At 41.2% G+C, this 24,530-nt stretch overlaps 1 protein-coding gene across 1 annotated transcript in view; it reads right to left on the bottom strand.

Moving 5' to 3' along the window:
- Positions 1-989: 989 nt before the first annotated feature.
- ACAP2 (ArfGAP with coiled-coil, ankyrin repeat and PH domains 2) overlaps positions 990-24,530 on the bottom strand; it is a 110,329-nt gene continuing 86,788 nt past the window's right edge. The window contains exons 16-23 of the mRNA XM_024213006.1: positions 23,929-24,023; positions 20,717-20,901; positions 19,800-19,892; positions 17,428-17,615; positions 16,797-16,906; positions 12,168-12,278; positions 11,838-11,899; positions 990-6,229 (exon numbers count right to left, since the gene is read on the bottom strand). Of these exons, the coding sequence (XP_024068774.1) occupies positions 6,126-6,229; positions 11,838-11,899; positions 12,168-12,278; positions 16,797-16,906; positions 17,428-17,615; positions 19,800-19,892; positions 20,717-20,901; positions 23,929-24,023 (948 nt within the window). The 3' untranslated portion in view covers positions 990-6,125. The remainder of the gene's footprint in view (positions 6,230-11,837; positions 11,900-12,167; positions 12,279-16,796; positions 16,907-17,427; positions 17,616-19,799; positions 19,893-20,716; positions 20,902-23,928; positions 24,024-24,530) is intronic.

A 24,530-nucleotide genomic window follows, 5' to 3' on the forward strand; every position in this document is an offset into this window, starting at 1 on the left:
GTTGTTGTTTTAGTTAAATAAAACAATTTAAATGTCTGTCTGGTGATGAGAACAGGAGTACTTGTGGCACCTTAGAGACTAACAAATTTATTAGAGCATAAGCTTTGCCCACGAAAGCTTATGCTCTAATAAATTTGTTAGTCTCTAAGGTGCCACAAGTACTCCTGTTCTTTTTGCGGATACAGACTAACACGACTGCTACTCTGAAACCTGTCTGGTGATGTTCTCCTCCTAATAGAGCATGGCAAGAAAATCCTCCAAATATTAATGATTAACCTGTTGAACTGGAGATATTTATGAAGTCATTGGGAGGTGAACTATCTGCTTCAATTACCTTTGGTAAATGAAATAACCAAACAATCATTCATTTTCTGATATAGCTGTAAAACTAATCTGAAAAGTTTTCCAAATAAGTCAGTTTAAAAATGTATAGTGTGTACCTTCTAAAAATGAAACCTATATCTGAGTTGTGAAGAATATGTATTGTTATAACAAGGATGCACTTATATGTAGAAATCCATGATTAAATTGCGTCTTCCTGACTAGTGATTTAAATCATGATTTAAATCAATTTGATTTAAATGAAATCCACCCTGCTAGAGCATATTCAGTGCCTCTCTGACCATAGAGCATGCACTAGGAGCTGTGGGATACTCCGGCATGCTCAGCAGGGACACAATCTTCAGAGGTTTCAGCTGTCAAAAAATCAAAGAAGTCTCTGCTGAGTACGTGACACCTGCCATTTTTCAAAGCCTTATAACTTGGCCAATGTTGGGTAGTTTTTCCATGGGGAAGGCAAAAGGCACATCCCTCACACAAAGACCCCCTCCACTGCCAAAGTTCAGCTCCCTCATCTAAAGCATCGGGGTGTGGGAACATTTCAAAGAAACGATCAAGAATTTTGTAACATCAGCAAAACAATGTATTTTCCTCTAGCCTTGTTCTCAGAAACAGCCAAACTGCTTGGGCTGAATTTAAAAAATAAATCCTGAGGCAGACACCTGGCATGGAAAATTTCAGCCCAAACAGTTACATTTTGGTAAAATTTTAAACAGAAAAGAGGGTCTTATAGGCAGCACTACCAACCCCATCTACAGTATGTCTGGGAGGATTCTTCCCAGTTTTGTTTCAGATTGGCTGCAACACTTGTTCCACTTCTGCATTAATCTGGACGACTTCTTTCAAAATCCATCAGAAATAATCTGCTCTTTAAATTAAAACTTCATTTAGAAAAACTGCAAACTGGGATGATTTGAGCAGCTAAGAATTTGAATTTTCCTTCTGCAAAATTCCTAAGCTCTGCAGGAGAGGCTCCTTCCTGACGCAGTGATTGGAAGCGTTACTCTGCCACAGCACCGGCCCATTGCTGAACTTTTACTCACAAATGCAATATGCCAAGGGTAGGTGTAGCTCACGACCAAACTAGCAATTGAAGGCTACTTGCTTTAAGATGTATTAACTTTTAGTTCCAAGAGTGTAGCAAAGCCTTGACAGATGTACACATTTCACCAGGATTCTGCAGCATACAAAGTCTTTATTCAAGTATAGTATTTACAGTTCTTACATAATGTACATAGAGTAACTATAAAGATAATGTATTTTTCTTCATTTACAATGAAACTACAATAAAACTACATTCAAGTTTTTGATACAAAGTCTATAGACTTATTAAATGCAAAGTAGGGCTGGTTATACATTCTTTCCAATTATGCATTTAGGAAACAAACAAAAAATCACAAGTGAATAAAAGCATTTACTACTGGAATGGTTCAAAAACACCGTCTAGTACAGATGTACTCAGGGATAGATACAGAAAGTCATTTATCACTCCAAACAGAATAACCATCCAGTTTGAGGAAACATGGTTTGATTCCTCAGTAATTACTATCATAACATGGGGAAAATTCTGATCTTAAGATAAAAATCAAGTGGGAATTTTCCTCTCTTACCATCTCCTTCCACGGGAAAAGAGAAGAAATAGTCTAAAGAAAGAATGGGGAAGGGGGGAAATGCAAATAAAAAGTACATTCATCTCCTCCCCACATCATATCTGTACATAGTTGGTTGACTGTTTTAAGTGTCCATTTCTACAAACCAGATATTGATACCGTGACATGTGTGGGTCAGGCAGAACGCTGTGCAAAATAGTATCAACCATGGCATTGTATTTAACTGGGGAAAATATTCTTTTACCTATCTGTAAGTGGATGGATAGTGGATGTTTTCAGAATTGGCTTTTAAAATGCTTTCAGTATCTTGTTCAGTTCTAATCCTTTTGATGTACAAATATTCATGCCTTGGACTCAAGACACTAATACATTATTTGGAATTCTATGAAATGGTCCTTTTATGTTCTCTGTGCCATTCAGAGATTTTATTAAAATGCATACTTCACATGCACGTTTGTTTAAAAAACAGGATTTCCGTGCTTCCCAGCAGCTGTCTATACACACTCAAAACATCATAGCAAATGTTACACTTCTAGTTCTCATGTATCCCTTGCACCAATGCTTACAAATAATTGGTATACGTCAAACAACACGCTGTGGGTACAAGTCATGATTCAGAACAAGAAAAAGACTCCATTTTATATAGAGAATTTACTGATAAACCAACAGCACATGGAGGTGGTTTGTTTACGTCAGCCCTGTCTGCATGTAAAGCAAGTGAAAATGAATCCCTACAAGTGGAAGACACAGACAGTATCTTCCAACATACCATGACCATTATAAATCATTAAGAGCATAATCTGAGTCCAGTGAAGTCAATGGGAAGGCTCCTGCTGATTTCAATGAGGTTGAGATTAGGTCCCAATTGTACAGGCGAGGAAACTAAATTCTACCATGTATTAATGAACTGAAGTGCATGTTCCAACTGCAACACAAGTGAAAGCAAAGCAAGACTTCTACCACCTACTGGATTCACTCAAACTTAAGGAAAAGGATAATGATTTCAATATGTCAAATAGCATAAAATTCAGCACAGTACAGAAATACCTGAATATATAATCATTGTACCGACAGTAACAGAAAACAGGAAGCCTTAAAAACAAGTATAGATTGTAATGAAACATTACAGCCACAATTTTAACCAGCAGATAACCTACGTAAGTCATGTCAAAACAAAAAGTGTACTAAAATGTATTATGTGCTTTTCCATATTTACTCATTCCAAAAGTCTTTCTGCACATCTGGCCCTGGCTAGGATAAAGATAATAAAAGCCTTCAGTGTGGTAGCCAATACTAGGAATTCACATTTTATAATGATAAATTTATTTTAAACTGTGTTAAGAAAATACTGCTGCCTTCTCCACAAATTAAAGCCAGTTGTATTCTACACATATATGAAAGTATGAACTGGAACTAAACTTTCCCATTACTTGGCAACTGGTTCAGCAGATACTAAAGCATGATGGAGTCTTACTGCATGCACACTACTCAAGTGATATTCAGATTCACCTCGTAGCATGCGTGGGAATTTCCTAATACTACTAAGCAAAACAGCAGCACAGGAGTTATAGACTTGCCCATCAAGGACCATCTCTAAAGCCAGAGAGTCAATTGTACTTCGTCCTGCTAACTGAAGACTTGATCTTCCTATGCACCAGATAGCTTCACGGCATGTCTATTTTTGTCAGTGTCATTGATCACAAAAATGCTCTTCTGGTGAATGGACATTACGCTGCACATCTCAGCATACATACCTGGCCAAGGAACTACACTGCATAGCCTGGGCTGCCAAAACCACTTCCCAAGTTTTTACAAACTCTAGGGCGTCCGTCAGAGCACTCTGACACGATCTACAGATCATACACAGTATCAAAAGCTACTGACTGAGGAGAGCTGGGAACGCAGCAGGGGCTCCACACAGCTACAGAGGAAGAGAGCTGTGCTTTAGAGGGAATCCTTTTGCAAGCTTCAGCAGCAACCCTGAGTGACTGGGAAGGAAATGCTGCCAGTGGTCACACGGGTGGAGATATGGCTTGGGGCATCTCCGAGGAGAGACTTCCAATCTCTTTCAGTTCTACGGAATAAAGACCGTGATCGTGCCCTGAAGCTTCGGGCAGCTTTTCTTTACAGTCACTCTCGCTGTACACCAAGCATTACTTGTAACGCAAGACAAGGCATCTAGACAAAACTGTGCATCTAAAATGTGTGCTCTATACTGGGCGTATCTTACACAGCGTCTCAACTGCACGTGTGGAAGCTTTTACTCCAGATAGAATGCTAGTTAACATGACAGATCAGAGAGCACGCAGTCATTCTACAGGAAGCCATTCCTGTTAAAAAAGCTTATGAAACCGATTTGTAAGCAATAACCTCAAATGTATCACTATCCAAAATAAATGCAGTTAAAATGGGCACAATTTACTCTGCTTAAAGTAATTAGGCTACAAATAAAGCAATGATGAGACTGTAAAATTCACCCATTTGCCACAATCTATTGGACACTTTCTGTAGCATTAAGATCTTACTCTGGTATCAAAGATCTTTCACATATTTTATTTTTGATTAGATATTTAATACACAAGGATAAATATTTAAAATAGCTATCTGAAATGTAACATGCCTGGAAAAGCTTAATTTTATCACACATTTACATAAATTTAGAAAGCCCCTTCTGTATTTGCATTGTAACAAGCAAATGTTTTAAAATCTCACTTATTTCCAAAGTAAATTTTAGCAGCAGTATAGCACGTTGTTCTAATGGTTGAGGCAGATTACAGGAAATCTGCAGTAGTTTGGAAGACCAACCTAGAAATCCTGTTCAAAGTGCCAGCAAATGGAGGACCAATAACTAAGAAAGTCTGAGATGCTTTTGGGGCTCAGGTGTGTATTATCTATCTATAGGCTATATACTATAAATACATAGATAAATCTGTATTTCGATACATCACGTACATGTGCACATTGACAAAATGCAGGGTGGAGCCCACTGAAAAGCTCTTGTTGCTGCCAACAGAATACCACGTCAGATTAGATTCATTTTTTAGAGCAGCGGTACAGTAAGACTTCCAGGTTTTCTACTACATGCCCTATTTTAGAAAGTAAGTACACAGACTATATTATGGCAGGCTTTGGCAAAAAGCATTGATTGCCCCCAGTGTAGGATGGCTACATCACTTGTGAGTGTTTTAATATTTCTTTATTGGGAACAATCCTGACAACAGCTTGGCGGGAGAGGCAACCTTCATTAGTATGACTGTCCTATGTTAATGCTTTGCTTGGCTCACTATTTATTTTCTACTCCCTAATTCCAGCTTTTGAGATTCATTTTGATGTCAGTCAGTTGAATGCATTAAAAACAAAACTTGATGGCATTAGGGGATCAAAATTTATTCCTATGGGAAAGTTCCACAGAGAATCAATCAAATAAGCAACTTTATTCACAGCAAGTCTGAATGTAAAAAAGGAAAGTAGCTGCTTCTCTGACATTTGGTCCTCCAGAATATGTACCTACAGTGACAGGACAGCAGACACTGGCCTAATGGCCTGCATTGTTGGAAGGAGTCAGCTGTGAAAGAGCCTGCAACAACAACATTTCCTGTGTTAGTAGCACACCAGGGCAGAGGGGATGGAGGATCGGGTGTGTCATGGGCAGATGTACAGAAGGGAAGTTCAGGCAGGTGATCACCAGCTTTCCCATCCAAACAGACTGGAGAGGGAAAAGGCAAGCTGGTCCTTGCCTTAAGAGACAGGAGCTGTAGGGTTATAGCCAGGCAGAATGGGGGAGACAGGGAAATTGTGCTGCTAGGGACTGCTCATAAGCAATGATGATCTGGTCATCCCACAACACTTACAGGTTATGAGTTCTGCAACGGTCCCAGCCTCCGCCAGCCTTGAGTGTGACTCAACCTAATCCTGCTTCCACATGGCAAAACAGAACACACTCCAACCAGAGGCAGCATCCCTTGCTAAAACAGCTCCATCTCCAACTGCTGCGGTAGTCACCCTGAATCACATGCAGCAAATTACACCTCCCACCCAGCCGAAGGCTACACTAGAGTGCTCACTCAATCCAGACTACCAAATATCTAACAAAAAGCATATAATGAAAGCAGTTTAAAAAAATATAGACCGCTGCTCTATAAGCATTAGAAAAGAACCAGGTTCCTTCTTAGACATTCAAGACTTCTGTGAATCTGATTGCTGAAAACGGTTTAGCTTCTCTGGATTATTGGATGCCATTTGGGAAAAATCACGAAAAATGTCCTGGTAAGTTTCATCTCCTGGGTAGAAGAAAAAAAATAAATTAGGAAAATATTTCTAAAATATTTATGATGGCTAACACCACGCATCATCTCACAAATGTCCTAGTCATTACTGCATAACATTTATGTTTGTATAACAGATTGTTCATATATGGTATAAAATTGATTGGTGACATGAAAGCTGACAGAGACTGGTTAACGACATGCACATTCTATAAAAGCAAATTAAACAAAACCAAATTATACCTGAAAATAGCGCCTCAAAGGCAGCCACACAGAGGAAAGTTCAGAATTAGAAAGGAGATGCAAGCATTTTAAAACAATGTAAAAGAAAAACATGTTTAACATATACACAATAAAATCATTATTTTAAAAACAAAATAGTCAGAGGCTCTCTTGAAAGTAGATCTATGGCAGAAATAAGGGATGAAGAAAAAATTTCATAACCAGCTAGTCCATAATATAACAATTATTAGCAAGCAACAGTGTAAGAGCAGAGCACATTCCTACATTACTGAGGAAATTAAAGTTTGTAAGTGCTGGTGGTTTAGTATTTTAATAGGTAAAATGGCATTTTGTTTTATTTTTAAATGCAATATTTAACATGTTTGTGTCTTATACTTGGGAGTCTCTCTACATTAAGACAATGACCCATTGCTGACCATGGTTTTTACAGCAGTATCACCCAGCCCCTTCAATGGGTACTGAAAATGATTTCGCAGATAGCAGAGCATGGAAAGGAGATTTGTTCCAAGTCTCTCTTCCTGTCCTGTCTACACTAGCAGCTAAGCAATTGTCAGCCATTGTTTTCCATGGAATTTATTCATGTGCTGGAACGCTTTGCAGAAGCAGGGAATATGCTGCCATCCAAAACCTGCCCCTTCCCAGTCAGGAAAGGAGCATGCAGGGCCCAAATGCTGCTGTTCCCTGTCTGACAACTCCATTATATGTTGCACAACGTAAGAGAAGAGGGGAACCAAAAGTTTACCTCTATCACCAACTACGGTGGTGTGCAACAGATACCTCCCTTCCCTCTGGCTAGCTGGCGAAGGGAAGCAGATATTCCCCCTTCATCCACTTCCACATGGCATGGTTTTAAATGACTTTACAGAGCTTAAGGGACAGGGAGTAGGTTACATTGTCATTATGTCTTTCCACCATTTTATATGTGCATTTCCAGTGCCAAACCTGTGTCATTCCTGTGTATTTGTGGTTAGCATGGTGTTCATTTGAAAACAGAGATTCTCAGAAATGACATTGCCAGCAGATCGAGGGAAGTGATTATTCCCCTCTATTCGATACTGATGACGCCACATCTGTAGTATTGAGTCCAGTTTTGGTCCCTCCCACTACAGAAGGGATGTGGACAAATTGGAAAGAGTCCAGCAGAGGACAACGAAAATGCTCAGGGGGCTGGAGCACATGACTTATGAGGAGAGGCTGAGGGAACTGGGATTGTTTAGTCTGCAGAAGAGAAGAGTGAGGGGGGATTTGATAGCAGCCTTCAACTACCTGAAGGGGGGTTCCAAAGAGGATGGAGCTCGGCTGTTCTCAGTGGTGGCAGATGACAGAACAAGGAGCAATGGTCTCAAGTTGCAGTGGGGGAGGTCTAGGTTGGCTATTAGGAAAAACTTTTTCACTAGGAGGGTGGTGAAGCACTGGAACGGGTTACCTAGGGAGTTGGTGGAATCTCCATCCTTAGAGGTTTTTAAGGCCCGGCTTGACAAAGCCCTGGCTGGGACGATTTAGTTGGGGGTTGGTCCTGCTTTGAGCAGGGGGTTGGACTAGATACCTCCTGAGGTCCCTTCCAACCCTGATATTCTATGATTCTTGGCCAGAACAAAATTAGAATAGTGGCAGGGTTTACATAAAATGTAACCATACAGAAATCTTCCCCAACTCTAAAAAAAAATAAATACTGTCACTAGCACATTTTAAAAAGGAACTTCCTTTCTATTGAAATTCCTTTCTGTTTTCAGGTTTATCTCCAAGCACTTTTCGAGATCTGAACAGACAGACACAGCATGTGTTTGCTCGTAACAGCTACTGCTAATTACTTCTACTGAGAGGCAAGCATACAACAAAACTGGAGTCGTGATCATTCATCTAGAGAATATAAACTAAAGAACAAGTCAGAGTTGACCATGTCTAATGCATGTTATTAAAATAACACAGTAGAAATTGATTCCATGGATGAACTAATGCTGCAGTTCAGTTAACACATTTGGTTCTTTGATGTTCCCTCTCAAGAAAAACTGTTTGTGCAAGATACATTTTTGGCTCTATTTTTGGCTATTTTGGATGATGATAAAAAAGTATCACATACAAAAATAGACGAGTAAAATAAAGTGTTCCTTAAGTTTGTACACTGCATGAAAATATTTAATACTGTAAACCTTGTAAATATTATTTTAAAACGTTGTTTAAAATTGAATTCTGGAAAGCCCCTTTCCAAGCAAAATGTAGCTAAAGTGCAGATTTTTAATACAAAAATACTATATCACTGCTTAACCATTCAACAGCAAAATAACTTAAAAGGCACACATTGAACATTTAAGAAAAGACAGGAAAGAGGGCAGAGGACACCTGGTAACAGACTTTCTGTAGCACCAAGAGGTAAGCATTCTCAAGCATTATACAAGGAACAGTACCCATGGAGTATATGGCTTCTACCACCAGCAAGGCATATTTTGTAGAATGAGCTGTTTAAATCAGCTGATACCATTTACATAAAGTACATTTTGGAAGACTCGTTGTACCATGCAAAGTCATGCGTATGTTCCATCAACAGTTCAAACCAATCCTGTTTTTACATCAGAAATGTTGATGCTACTTAGCTAAACTAATTGTTGGTTTCACTTACTTCATAGCATGGGTAAGTGGATACTGCAATCGGAGCTGTGACTGCAGCTCAGGTGGGCGTACCGGCAGTAACTTTAATCTAGCTAATGCGGCTAAAAATAGCAGTGAAAACTTGGCAACACAGATCTTCGCTGCAGTCCAGCAACACAAATACGTACCCCAGGTTCCAGGCGGGTTTGTACAGTCCGTGCTAATGCCAGTGCCACCACGCCTTCATTATTATTTTTAGCCACACAGTCTCGTTAAAGCTTGCGCAGGTATGCCTACCTGAGCCGTAATCACACCTCTGACTGCAGTGTAGACATACCTTAAAGTACAGAAGTATCCACTTCACATCGCTCCATGCTTACATCAGGACTCTCTTACACCACACTTATCCTCACCTAACTCCAAATCCCAGGAAAATTATCAAAGAATCTAGTATTATACCATCACCTTTTTCAGAACCATCTCTGTAGAGCACTATTAGAGTAAGGGTGGCAAGGACATTTTAAGATACATCTCTCTTGCAAAGTTGTTGCCTTCATCATCACAGTAAAGGCAAGGTGAACATATTTTGTGCTCAGGCTGGTAAATTCACATGACAATTTGCCAGGCTTAACACGTATTAACATTGAAAACATTCAAATCATTAATTATAATTTGTAAATATTTTGCATTAATCAAATACTGCTGGTCACAAAGTTCCCAGGGACGCAGCATGATCCGGTGACTGAGGTGCTGGACCACAAGAAAGGAGACCCAAGTTCTACCACTGGCTCTGCTAAGGTCTCCTGCATAACTTGAGGCAAGTCACTTCCCCTCTCTCCACTTCTATTTTCCCTTTATCAGTCTTGCTGATTTAGATTGGGCAGGGACTGATTCTCACTGTAGGTACCATGCCCAGCACAACGGGGTCTCCAATCTCAGCTGGGGCTTGGAGATGCTGCCATAACACAAATAATAGATAATCCTCAGATTGTCTTTGATGAAAAAAATTCTCTCTGTTTTCTGAGTTTTCCACCTGGTTGAAAAAATTTTGTCTAAAAATCCTTTGAACACAAAGCTGGGGGAAGACATTTCCCATTTTCAGTCACCTCAATTTAAAGGTTAGACATTCAATGCATTTTATGTAAATAAAATTTGCCTGTATTTGTTATGAACGAAAGCCAGCGCAAGCCCTGGAACATTCAATAGCAAAAAAACCTCTTTTTTCTACATACTATACAAATACAAATTTTGATTTATAACACTTTTGCACCTGTGGCATGCCAGTTAATTTATCCAAAATTTATATTAAAAGATTTTACTTTAAAACTACCAAATTCAAGCATTTTGCCTCAAAGCAAATGCATTCCACCCTTGAAATTAGATGGTCATTTCTTTCTTTTTTCTTTAACTTTAGTTCTCAATTTCATTTTCATTTTAAATAGTTAGGAGGTTCCCTGTTACCTGTAGCCTGTCAATCAAACAGAACACAATTTGTTAGTTGTTAATGTCACTGGCTGAATGTTGGACAGTCAAAAAGGGGATGGACTTTCCTTTACTCAGCAGAAGAGCCTGCATCATTTTTGACTGGTGGTTTCTTCCAAGTTTAATGTCAAAAACCTTTAATATTAACTTAAACCACAACTCCAAGAAAATTCAGAGTTATGGTTGAAAATCCATCCTTAAGGAGGTCTGTTATGAAATACTGGTACATAATCCTAGGTTTCTGAATACTGGATTATGCTGCAGGATTTATGTGCATATTTATGGGATATTGGTGTATGGTTTGATCTGCTGGCAAAGCACTTATGCACAAGCAGTCGCTTTGAAGTGAATGGCACAAGCTTAAGTTCTTTGTTGGATCAACACCACAGTGATTAGCACTTTGCAGGAACGAGCCCTTGAAGCAGGATGGTTTTGCTTTAACTAAATTCCCTGGCTGGTGCCCATTTAAGTCAGATTTAACAATAACTAGTACCATAACTTGTCAACCAACTTCACTTCTATTATTGCTTTCCTTTAGCATTAGTTTAAATAAGTCCCCAATAATAAAAGTGGTTTGTATAAATACAAGTTTAGACATTTTGGTGTAAATGTTGTTTGCGCATGAGCTATTTGTACATATATGCCAAGTGGGATTTTTTGCTTTTTAATACCAATTGAACCAAATACTTGCCAATTTTTTCTAATGTACTGGTTTAGTTGTATAGTACAAAAATGTGTCTTTAAAAATGAATGTTTGGACTAATGTCTGTATAACTTAAAAAACATTTAAAAAAATTATTAGTGCAAAAGAAGCCCTTCTTTTTATGTTTCTGCCCATAGTGATTTTGTATGAATGTTTTGTGTAGGCCTCAGGAAATGGGGCTCTAATGGAGAAGACAGACATCCCGTAATAAGATTAACTCTTGACTGCTGCTGAACCATCCCGATAGAAGGCAGTAGCTAAACACTGCCTAGGTTTCAGCGGAACGTTACTAGAAAGCGGCACAGCAGATGGTGTGGAGGGCCACCAGCAAAAAGAGTTGCATACAGCGATGCTAACATGTACCACGACAACTGTGAATTTCAAACACCCTCCCTCCTCAACCTGTGAGCACTTGACTGTTTAGAGTATACAACTGTCCACTTCAATCAAATGTCATACATGTCTATGTTGCTTATGAAAACACTGTGGTATGAAGCTACTTTAATTTTCTTTTGCTCAAAAACTATGAATCATCTAGCTGTAAACTAATAAATTCCTGAATGCATTTCTTATACTGCATCTCAGTATGGTTATTAGTAGAGTATTGACCTGGCTGTCCATAAAGTCCTTCTGATTCCCGCATTTCTTCATTCATTCTCGCCAAACGTAACCTATGGTTTGGAAAAGACAAGAATGTCATTTTGACTACATTGAAAATAACATAATACAAACTATAATGCATTTCTGAGTTTCATCAGTGAAAGATACACAGGGCTTATTTCAGTTCATCCAGTGAACACTATGCCCTCTCTCTCTGGATTGCCTTGAGTTTGTCCATTCTGATATAAATTCATCCAAGTATTTCTTATATGCTTACAGGACTCAGAGTATAGCAATACAGGAAAAAATCTGAAATTCAACCTAATCAAACACACTTACAGAGTTACGATATCCGCATTTGCAGCTTCTACAGCTATACTCAAAGGGTCTTTCCCTTCTTCATCAGTGGCATGCTGATTTGCTCCTCGTTTTAGGAATAAACACACTTGCCTATTAAAGAAATGGCATTATTCCATAATTTCCACCAGAAAAAAAAAATCAAACATTTTTACAGACAAACAAGCTGGATCCAATACAGTTTAGTTTAAACCAGCTAAAATAATCTGAACATCTCAAATCTCTTCCAAGTGCATTTTACACAAACCCTAGCAACACAGCTTCAATCCATCAGCTCAATTAATCTGAAATGATGCCAAGGTTTCAATAGTGCAGAAAGTCATTTCTTAATTTAATCAAAACTAAACTGGAGCTGTGGAATAATTTTTGATAAATATCACAGGTTAATAATGGAGACTGTTACAAGGGGTCTCTCCTCCCTTTGGAGATCACACTCAGTAGGACCAAAGGCTTTAAGACCTCACAAGAACGTAAGAATGACCATATGGGCGATACTAGGCCAATGGTCCATCTAGCCAAGTATCCTGTCTTCTGACAGTGGCTGCTGCCAGATGCTTCAGAGGGAATGACCAGAACAGGCAATCATCAAGTGATCCATGCCCTGTCATCCATTCCCAGTTTCTGGCAGTCAGAGGCTTAGGGACACCCAGAGCATGGGGCTACATCCCTGCCCATCCTGGCTAATAGCCATTGATGGACCTATCCTCCATGAAGTTATCTAGTAGTTTTTTTTAACCCTGTTATAGTTTTGGACTTCACAACATCCCCTGGCAATGAGTTCCACAGGTTGACTGTGCATTGTATGAAGTAGTACTTCCTTATGTTTGCTTTAAACCTGCAGCCTGTTAATTTAATTGGGTGACCCCTGGTTCTTCTGTTATGAGAAAGGGTAAATAATATTTCTTTATTCACTCTTCATACCACTCATGATTTTATAGACCTTTATGAAATATGCCACGTCCTCTTTTCTAAACTGAACAGTTGCAGTCTTTTTAATCTTTCCTCATATGGAAGTTGTTCAATATCCCTAATAATTTTTGTTGCCCTTCTCTGTACTTTTTCCAATTCTAATATATCTTTTTTGAGGTGGGGTGACCAGAACTGCACACAGTATGCAAGGTATAGGAGTACCATGGATTTATATAGTGGCATTAAGATATTTTCTATTATTATCTATCCCTTTCCCAATGGTTCCTAACATTTTGGTAGCTTTTTGACTGCTGCTGCACATTGAGCAAATGTTTTCAGAGAACTATTCACAATGACTCCAAGATCTCTTTCCTCAGTGGTAACAACTAATCTAGACCCCATCATTTTGTATGCATAGCTGGGATGATGGTTTCCAATGGGCATTACTCTGCATTTATCAGCATTGAATTTCATCGGCCATTTTGTTGTCCAGTCGCTCAGTTTAATGAGATCCTCTTGTAACGCTCTGCAGTCAGCTTTGGACTTAACTATCTTGAGTAATTTAGTATCAAATGCAAACTTTGCCACGTCACTATTCACCCCCTTTTCCCGATCATTTATGAATATGTTGAACCGCACTGGTCCCAGTGCAGATCATTAGGGGACCCCCATTATTTACCTGTCCCCACTGTGAAAACTGGCCATTTGTTCCTACCCTTTGTTTCCTATCTTTTAATCAGTTACTAATCCATCAGAGGACCTTCCGCCTTATCCTATGACTTTACTTAAGAGCATTTGGTGAGGAACCTTGTCAAAGGCTTTCTGAAAGTCCAAGTACTCTATAGCCACTTTGTCCAAAGTTTGCTGACCACTCTCAGAGAATTTTAAGAGATCGGTGAGAAATAATTTCCCTTTACTAAAGCTGCATTGACTCTTCCACCATATCATCTTCATCTATGTCTGTATTTTATTTACTATACTTTCAAACAATTTGTCTGGTACTAAAGTTAAACTCACTGGCCTGAAATTACCAGGATCGACTCTGGAGCCTTTTAAAAAAATTGATGTTACATTAGCTATCTGCCAGTCATCTGATACAGAGGTTGATTTAAGTGATAGGTTACACACCAAAGTTAGTAGTTCTGTAATTTCAGGTTTGAGTTCCTTCAGAACTCTTGGGTGAATCTGTTCCTGGTGACTTACACTGCTGTTTAATTTATCAATTTATTCCAAAACGTCCTCTACTGACACCTCAATCTGGGACAGTTCCCCAGATTTGTCACCTAAACAAGGTCTCAGGTGTGGGAATCTCCCTCACATTCTCTACAGTGAAGACCAATGCGAAGAATTTTTTTTAGCTTCTTCGCAATTGCCTTATCTTCCTTGAGTGCTCCTTTAGCATCTCGATCGTCCGGAAGTCCCAATGATTGTTTGACGGGCTTCCTACTTCTAATCTTCTTAAAACAAACTTTTGCCGTTAAATTTTTGTCTTTTGCTAGTTGCTCTTCAAGTTCTTTTTTGGCCTCCCTAATTATACTTTTACACTTGAATCATTAGAGTTTATGTTCCTTTATTTTCCTCAGTAGGATTTTACTTCCAATTTTAAAGGACACCTCTTTGCCTCTAACTGCCTCTTTTACTCTGTTTAGCCATGGTGGCTTTTTTTTTTTTTTGGAGTGGGGGGTGGTTTCTCTCGGGTTTTTTTGTTTTTTTTCCCCCCAGATATACATACAGTTTGCACCTCTACTCTGATGTTTAAAAAAAAAAATTCCATGCAGCTTGTGACCCCTTAATTTCTGTTTAACTAGCCACCTCATTTTTGTGTTGTTCCCTTTTTTGAAGTTAAATGCTACTGTGGTGGGTTTCTTTGGCATTTTCTTCCCTACAACGACGTTAAGTTTAATTACATTATGGTTGCTGTTACCAAGCGGTTCAGCTGTATTCACTTCTTGGACCAGATCCTGTGCACCACTTAGGACTAAATCAAGAATTGTCTCTCCTCTTGTGGCATCCAGGACTAGCTGCTCCAAGAAGCAGTCATTAATGGTGTCTAGACATTTTATCTCTGCATGCTGTCCTGAGGTGACATGCTCCTCAACAATATGGGGATACTTGAAATCCCCCATTATTATTGGGGTGTTTTGCATTTTTTGTAGCCTCTCTAACCTCCCTGAGCATTTCACAATCACTGGTCAGGTGGTCCGTGGTATATTCCTACTGCTATACTCTTATTGTTCAAGCTATGGATAGAAATTCCAGGAGATTCTATGGTACAGTTTGATTCATTTAAGATTTTTACTATATTTGACTCAGCTTTCTTTCACACATAGTGCCACTCCTCATCAGTGCAACCTACTCCATCATTCCTATACAGCAGAACCTCAGAGTTACGAAACCCAGAGTTACAAACTGACCGGTCAACCACACACCTCATTTGGAACCAGAAGTACACAATCAGGCAGCAGCAGAGACACCGCCCCCCCGTATAAGAAGCAGCAGCAAATACAGTACAGTGTTGTGTTAAACATAAACTACTAAAAAATAAAATTTAATACCAGGCACTCAAGTTCACCCATCTTAGTGTTTAGACTTCTTGCTTTTGTATACAAGCACGTGCAAATCTGGTCAATATTTAGTTGTCTGCCTTCACCGGATATAATTGAATGGGCCTCTTTTTGTCTTGTTTCTTTTCATTTCCTGCCTGTATTTTATCAACTTCTATCCTCTCCTCTTTACTAGGATATAGAATATCCTCTAATAAATCCTCCCTTAAGGGATGTCTCTGTCGGAACCAGATGCTCCTTCGCACCTGTCAGCTTCCCTCAGCCCTTAGTTTAAAAGCTCCTCTACAATCTTTTTAAATTTACATGCCAGAAATCTGGCCACCCACCTACAGCATGTTGCGAAGGAACAACCACTGAGCAGCACAAAACAAGATATAATGTATATGCTGAAGAGTCTTTAGAGTTAGGCGCCTGCTTGTAGCAGTGGAGAGTTGCTTTTTGAAATCCTGTTCAGCTGCCTAGCACTGGGGGCCCTTCACCTACACTAGAGAAGGCACTAGGCTTTTCTTCCCTTCGTCAAAACTCTCCCGGGATGAGGTGACATTCTGGCAAGCCTGGCAGTCTCTCGGCAACAGCAGTTCAAGCATGTGTAGAGCAGGGACACTGCAGGTCAGACGATTATTTTCTACTTCTTATTTTTATTGCAGTAGCATGTAGGAGCCTCAGTCATAGATCTGTGCCCCACTGTGCTAGGCGATGTTCGAACACACGTGAGGTGCACTAGCAGAGCGGTGTGTGTTGGCAGGAAGGAATCGGACTGTTCTAGCCCCCTCTACACCAGTTCTATCTGTTTGTCACTTTCATAAGAAGTGCAGTGCCCCTCAGGAGTTAGCAGCAACTGGTAATAGAAGAACATGGGACGTATTTCAAAATATCATTCAATACATATTATTACATAAAGGACACTGGGCTTTTCAGTCTAGCCCTTTACAGTCCAATACGCGGCTTGTTAATGAACGAAAATACTAGTCTGAAAAGAGGCTGTGCATACCAAGTCAGACTGTCCTTAAGAAGAACTACTCAGTTATTCAACATGTATTAAAATGCCAGGAAATGCTGAAAACACAAGAAGTATATTTGCAAATCAACTAATATAGGAAAGAAAGGGTGTTCAACAACTACTGCAGCAGTGCGTTACCCAGTGTGCCCCAAGACTGTGGCATGGTGTAGTGGTCCTCTTCCTTTCACATCCCTATGGTTTACATTGGCACCATTCTGCAGTAAGAACTCACAAGTAACCAATGAGCCCTAAGGAACAAAGACAAAAGACCAATTCAATGCTTAACCCTTTAGAACCGAGGCCAAATCCTGCCTTTGGAGGATTTGGCCTCAAATATCACATTTAAGTACTGGCAGTGTATATGGTCTCAACCAGGTCAGTAACAGAGAAATGTTCAGAGATAACTTTATGAGAAAGGAAGGTAGGGATATGAGAAAGGAAGGGGGGAGGGATAGCTCAGTGGTTTGAGCATTGGCCTGCTAAACCCAGGGTTGTGAGTTCAATCCTTGAGGGGGCCAGCTAGGGCTCTGGGGCAAAAAAAAATAGTTGGGGATTGGTTCTGCTTTGAGCAGGGGGTTGGACTAGATGACCTCCTGAGGTCCCTTCCAGCCTCAATATTCTATGATTCTAAGGTAATTTTATAGTCAACTTTGGTGCCACTAATCAAATGCCATCATTAGATAGCAAGGCAAATACTTGGCTGTTATCACCTATCCAGAGATATTTCTACTGTTTCCCCCCATGAATCAAGATGCAGTAATTCACATACCCCTAAGACTGCCTGAATCAGTGGTGTCACTTTGTTTTCTTCTGTATTGACCCAGTTTACATCAGCTCCATGGGCCAATGCCTCTGCCATATCAGGAAGGTTCTTCTCATAGGCAGCTCGATAAAGCTGCAGTCCTGGATGAAGCTGTTTCGAATCATGAAACACAGAAGAATCTCGCTTTTCTCCTTCTGAAAGGAAGAAGATTAATTATCTGTAATTCTTGCTCTCAGAAGGTACTGAATACACTTAGAATACAGAAATAGATCACTCCACACAGCAAATCCGGGCCTCTGGCACATGGCAGCTCAGACTTTGCAGAACAGTGTTCTGAGCCACTGAACTATCATGCCATCAGGGGACGTAGATGGCCACAGCTAAGTTCCATCAGCCAAATAAGTCACTTTGTGGTTCCATTCAAAACTACTAACAACCACTAAGTTATTAGTACTTGTGGAACATCGCTCATTAATCTAGCTATTGTATCTGATTTCAGAGAACAAGAATCACAGCCAAGAAATTTTCTTTTCTCCCAAGGTACAACTTGTAAAGGAAACTGAAGAGCTCCAGGGATGCATCCATACAAAAGTCTTAACTAGTAATATACAGAAACTTGCTATTAAGCTAACCCAGTAGAAATAGGTGTCAAAGGAACCACCTAGTGTCAATACAATGCATAAACAAACAGTAATGCGAAGTTTTGAATAGAGAGGTAAGATTGCTCTGAATATGCCAAAAACCCACCCCACACACAGTACCTGGAAGCAGAGTTTGTGTACTCAACCCAGAAAATGGTTGTTGAGCAGATGGCACAAACCAGGATTTGTGCCATGATAGTGAGTCCATGCAATACTGCTTTGTACACACGAGGAGAACTGCATGTGGCTGCCCTGCAACTCCACTGCACAGGAGCTAGTTTAGCAACAGTTGCAGATTTGCCCTCTGGCCAAACATGCATAACAGATCGTTCAAGCTGTAAGCCTAGTTGGGAATAACAGTGAAAAATGATGTCAGACAGCTCTTCAGCATGGCGTGAATAAGGATATTTGTGACAAATTAAAAAGGAAAAAGAAAGCAGACTGTATGCAAGAGATTCCAGACACCTTGGTGCAACCACACTAGTGACCTGGCTATGCTGCTACGGATCCACCAGCCTGACCCAAGGGAACTGCACCAAGATGCACAGATTACAAGGCCAGAAGGGAGCACTGCGATCATCTAGTCTGACCTCCTGCCTAGCACAGGCCAGAGAACCTCCTGCACAATTCCCCGTGCAAACTAGAGTGAATAAAAGGCCTGTCTGGGAAGTCCAGTTGTATTGCCAGCAAGGACAAGAGAGGTGCATGACAGGAAGAAGCAGCCTTGACGTACACCTTGAGGAAGGTTTAAGGGGGTGAAACATCAAGACTCAGAGATGATACTTGGACACAGCCCTTCAGCGCTGACCTATGGAACAAAGAATAGCTACGAAGATGTTGAACCAGGCCAGCTCTGCTCTGAAGCACCATGTTCCAACCCTGAGAACTCAACGTGGCTCAAGGCTCCTTCCCTGAGGCTCTGTGCACCATGCTGGTGTTAACTTACGGGATGCATTGGGGAGGCTTGCCACAAAACAGCATTCACTCCGGGATCTGACTGCAAGAGGCGATCCTACATGCCAATCCAATACAGACACTGGAGGCTATGACCTGTACCTGGGTGACACCGCTCAACTGCTGGGGTCATTCCCCAAGTGTAACAAACCAATGATCAGAACTGAAACGATCTAAAAAAGCCCCAACAAATCAGCAAAAAAGATGCATCACAGACAAACAGCACGTCAAAGTCTCATCACACTGGCTGAGCCTGGCCTCACTCTAGCAGTCAGGCTTGTAAATAAGAGAAAACTAAGTACTCCTCGTTCTTTTTGCTGATACAGACTAACACGGCTACCCTTCTGAAACCTGTCACCATGCAAGGCACTGCATTTAGCCGTATGAAGTGGAAATCCATCAACTTCATGATTTCAACAATTTCCATCCCACCATAAATTTGTTAGTCTCTAAGGTGCCACAAGTATTGGTATTATCTGAGACAGAAAAACATCTTCCAGCTGGATTTAGAAGAATTCAGCTACCTTCCTGCTACCACACTTGAGAGGGAGAATGGATAACAGACAGGGAAAATGGGTGAAAGACGATACTGCTGCTCACTCACAGGAATTATTAGCTATATTAAAATGGCACTTGGAACAGGAAGGGGAAAAGGGGAAAATCTTAGTAATACATCAGTATTTACTGGGACCAGCAAGTCTCAGTCTTCTTTTTGCTAGCATGTTTTTAAGCAGAAAAAGAAATCACTTAAGTCCCGTCTTTAAAGTGCAAGATCAAACGGACCTGGCTCAAACAAACTGTTTGTGGAGATGATGGAGGCGAGGTGTTCTCTACTGTCGTCGGCACTGTGCTGGGTCCCACTGTCATTGCTTCTTACTGTTTTTAGGGGAAAAAGTGTATTAGAGTTCACGCTACCAAGGTACCCACCTCTCACAGACAACATGAAAATAAAGCAAGCTCTTACACTTAGTCCTGAATTCATGACCAGTTATTTTTAAGGGAACAGTGGTAACTAGTCAATATTTCTAATGTATTCAAAGAAATAATCTGAAACTACACTTTTGATCCAGACACTTACAGTGGTTCAAGCTGCAACCATTTTATAAAAAGGAAAGAGGTCAGGATAAGTCAAAAGCTTAAATTATTTCATGGAAACATGAAGCAATGCAATAGCTTGGAGACAATGGACTACAGGTAGGGAGATGGCCACACCACACAATGGACCACGAGTGCAGATGCTGAACCCACCATGAGAGTAGTACTTACTACTACGCAGTTTTGAAGAGGTATCAAAGTAGGAGAAGAGTGAATCTAGCTCATCAGGACAGAACAGAGACTCCCGCCTCACCTCGTCGCTACTTACAGCAACCGCTGGGGACATGCAAGTTAGCAAAGCACAAAGCAGGCAGCAAGGAGGGGAAAGGGCAGGAAGAAGTTATTGGGAAAGTTTAGGAGGATAAAAATAGGGAGGAAAGACTGTGGTTAGTACATTTCTGAATTTAAGATGCTCCTCCCCCTTAAAATCAAACACTCCAGGGCAAGTATTATTTTTCCCCGGAGCCTCTGAAAAAAACTTTGAACAACTGAGACCCAGTTCTGGCTTTTATTTACTGAATTGCTATCTCAGTAAAGAGAATAATACCAGTAACACATTTTAAAAGAACATGCTAATAGATACAAGGATAGAGGGGTGTAAATACCTGTGGGAGAAGCTGTGACTTGTTCACCTGCCAAAGGGGATTTTTCAGGGATGTTGTGCATATTTTCCTCCTGACTTTGAGGCAGAACTTTTGTTCCATGCTCAGGAGGAGATACTGATGCAGGCTGTCTCTCCACAAATTTTCTTTCCACGTATTTTGCTCTGATATAATCCTCTTTCTCCTGCCTGGCATAGACAAACGTCAGTGAAGTTATATTAACGTTACTGAACACAGTAAGTGGTGCACACATTCAGATGAAAGCCATTATCCAAGTATTGCAGTTCAGCCTCTGAGTTATTTGCATGTAAAATAATCTTTTTTTAAGAAATCTGAAGCAATATTTTCCAGCTCTCTGAAATGCAAAATTCTTGAACAGATTTAAAGTTCACTTTCGAAGTAAGCCTGCATCCGTTTCAGCCCAAGAGAAGAGTTTTTGAGAATGTTGAGTGAATGAACAAAAAGTTAAGAAAACCAAATTCAATATTTACAATAGCTTACACTCCCATGATAGAGTGTTATACTTTAGAAACATCTGCGTACTGTATCTTTATAAATGTAACAGCAACCTAATAAAATACTGTCCATTTAGATTTTTATGTAAATATTAATGTTATGCCTGGGAAAGTTAAGAGATTATAAGGACTGGACACGTGAGTGATGAATGATGCTAAGTGAAAAGTAGGCAGCTGCAGCATAACCTACACTGAAATGCTCTCTTCCCTGACCTCAGGGTGCCATCAACAGGTACCCGCAGCATGTGTGGCAGAGACAAACAGGTAATTTTATTTTTCAGCCAGCTTTCAGGCATGAGCTAAGAAAGAGCAATCAAGTACAGGAATAAACTAACGAAAGGGTTGATAAAACCACTATCACTGGAGTTACTAAAGAATAGCTAAGACACTAGTGGGAATGATGTCAAGCATCCTGCAGCAGAGACTTTCTAGCATCCATGCACCACGAGTGATCTGCAAAGCGTGGTGGTCCAGAGCATGAAACTGTGTAAGAACACGCAGCAGGTAACTGTAATTTGGGTTTGGAAGTGTTCTACAAAGAGATCTCTTATAAAGTGGCCCACAGAATGAAAGATTGGAGACCTATTGTTATATATGATTGCGGACAGCTTTTCCCATGCTTCATGGTCAGGAATGAGAGGAGAGAGTGGCAGGATCAGAAATACCTACTTGAAGGTTGTTGAGAAGAAGCTAGAGTGAATGTGTGGTGGAGAATAAAAAAAGAGGACAGAAGGGAAGTATTGTATGGGGCAAGGAACAAAGCAGCACTGAAAAAAGAGGATGAAATTTCCCATGAGACTTCCACTAGTGGTACTTTGCAGAGTGAGAGCGGGAGCAAGAAGAGAGTGAGAGCGAGGAAAGATCCAGGGCTGGTGTTGGTTTTGGCAGCCAGAATGGTGGACGCCAGGAATCAAGAAGCCACGTCTAGGTAAGGTGGAGCTGAAGGCCACAGTCATGGAGTCAGGAGAGGAGGGAGCTCTGAGAAGGAAAGAGAAGGCAAGAGCAGCAGAGAGTCACCGTGCCTGAAGGAAGAGAGTGGGGGAAGGGGACCAGCATTGAATGCAATAAGGTGGCAATGAGAGAGGGAACCCTGACGCGGAGGGCTCAGAAAAGAGCAGTGTTTTGTGAGGAGGAGGTCGGTCATGGAGTGGCAGAGATAGTTGGTAGAGGTGTATTTCATAGCTGCAGGCAAGGAAGTGAGTAGCCCTGGAGTCAGACTATCGTCAGCATAAAATTTGAAGTCACTCAGGTTAAGGGCTGGGACTGAGAAAAGGGGGAAACTAGGGAATCAGCATCAGTGCAGGAGAAAGATGGCCGATGATGGCCTCCTGAAGGAGTAAGACGAGGATCTGGACAGGGGAGGAGGTGGAGAAGAGGCAGGGCAGGGGCGAGGACTTGGGGGAAGGGGGTGGAATGGGGGCGGATGCTTGGGTGGGAAGAGGCAGGGGGTGGACGAGCACCCACCTGGCAGAGGGGAAGTCAGTGCCGTAGGGGGTGAGCGGTGGAGCGGTGAAGAGGCGAGTGGCGGGCAGGGAGGGTGAAGAGGCGAGCGAGCAGCGGGCGGTGGGGGTGAGGAAGCGAGCGGTGGGTGGGGGAGTGAGGAGGGACGCAGCAAGCCTGCAGGGCGCCGGGGGATTAGGAAGGCCGCGGTGGGGGGGGACCTGGGGCGGAGCCTGGGACGAGCGGGGATGGACTGTGGGCGGGGCTGACAGCACCCCAATGTGTCCCGATATTTTAGTGTTGTGATCTGATCACCCTAGAGATAACAGCTATGCCAGGAGAGCTAGGGTCATAACAAATGCTGTCAGCAGCAAAGAGATGGTGGCAGAGAAGGAGCTGAGGGAGAAATTAATGAACATGAGAACTGGTGGGGATGAAGATAAGGTGGAGGAGGCTAAAGTAAGGCTTTGTCTACACTAGTACTTTCGTTGGCAAAACTTTTGTTGGTGAGGGGTATGAAAAAAAACGCACCCCTGACCAACATAAGTTTCACCGACAAAAGCACTGGCGTGGACAGCGCTACGGTGGTGGGACATGCTCTCCCCCGGACACAGCTACTGCCGCTCGTTGAGGGGGGGAGAGGGGGTGTTAATTATGCCAGTGGGAGAGCTCTCGCGCACCAGCATAGAGCAGCTACACGAGAGAGCTCACAGCGGCGCAGCTGCAGTGGTACAGCTGTGGCGCTGTAAGGTCCGTAGTGTAGACATAGCCTAAGGCTGGAGGAGAAAGAATGACAGGATGGGGGAGAGGGGCAGAAGAAGGGGGAAGAGACTGGAGAAAGGGTGAAGGGAGCTAAGTAGAAGCCAAAAGGGAAGATTTGGTGGAGTGCTGATGAGAACACAAAAGCTTTAGCCTCCACCATAAGCAGCTTCTATGAATCAAGTTAGTTTTGAGAATTTCCTGGCAAAAACATGTCAGTGAAAAGCAGACTTTCACTTCCTCGCCCCAGTAAATGCTGGGCTGCTGAATGGCAGCACAGAGAAATAGGCTGTTCCACAGGAGATTGCAGCAATCGTGATGGAAGAGAACCTGAAGCCATTAGGCATTTGACCCTAAGGAGCAATGGTGCAAAATGGGCACAAATCAGCAAGACAGACAAAACTCAGTTATTTGTGCTAAGTGACAATGCAAAGAGTTTAAATGGAGAACATTTATAGCACTAGTTACAGGAAGATCAGTAAAACCAAACTAAATCACTACCTTTGGCTTCCGGGTTGTGGCTTCTTAACTCCCATTCTTTCAACTTTTGCTTCATAGATTCTATTGATGACATCATTCCCCAATTCACACATCAGCTACAAGACAAGAAAATATCAGCACAACTATAAAAGGCGTTAACTCTCTGAGTGATATTCATGCCTCGCCCATCCCTGCAGTGTTTGGGCCTCTTGAGAACTTTCATTTACAATAGTTTGTTAACAAACCTTGTAAGGGCAGGGCTAATGACTTTTACTCCAATGTATTTTTAGGAAATAAGTTACAAAGAAGTATTTTAAAAATGGTGAATAAGAGAACAGACTTCCAAATGAGGTGATGAAAAAATGGTTTGGGCTGGTAAATGGCAAGTACCAAAAAAGCACTAGCAGCAGGTTAAAGTGTGATTGTAGTCTGAAAAGTGATTATGTAAAAATCATCCTCCTTTTATTCACTCAGCCATACCTGCACACTTGATTCACAAAAATACCTTTGACTGAATATACTCCTCTTAGTCCTGCAGAGCCTGCACACGTAAGAGGCAATGCACTGAGTTCTAGTCCATCTCATACATCAACAGAATCACTTACACCTGTACAAACCCTGGC

This window comes from Terrapene carolina, unplaced genomic scaffold, assembly GCF_002925995.2.
Source record: "Terrapene carolina triunguis isolate 2854851 unplaced genomic scaffold, T_m_triunguis-2.0 Scaffold88, whole genome shotgun sequence".
NCBI classification, from domain to species: Eukaryota; Metazoa; Chordata; order Testudines; family Emydidae; genus Terrapene; species Terrapene triunguis.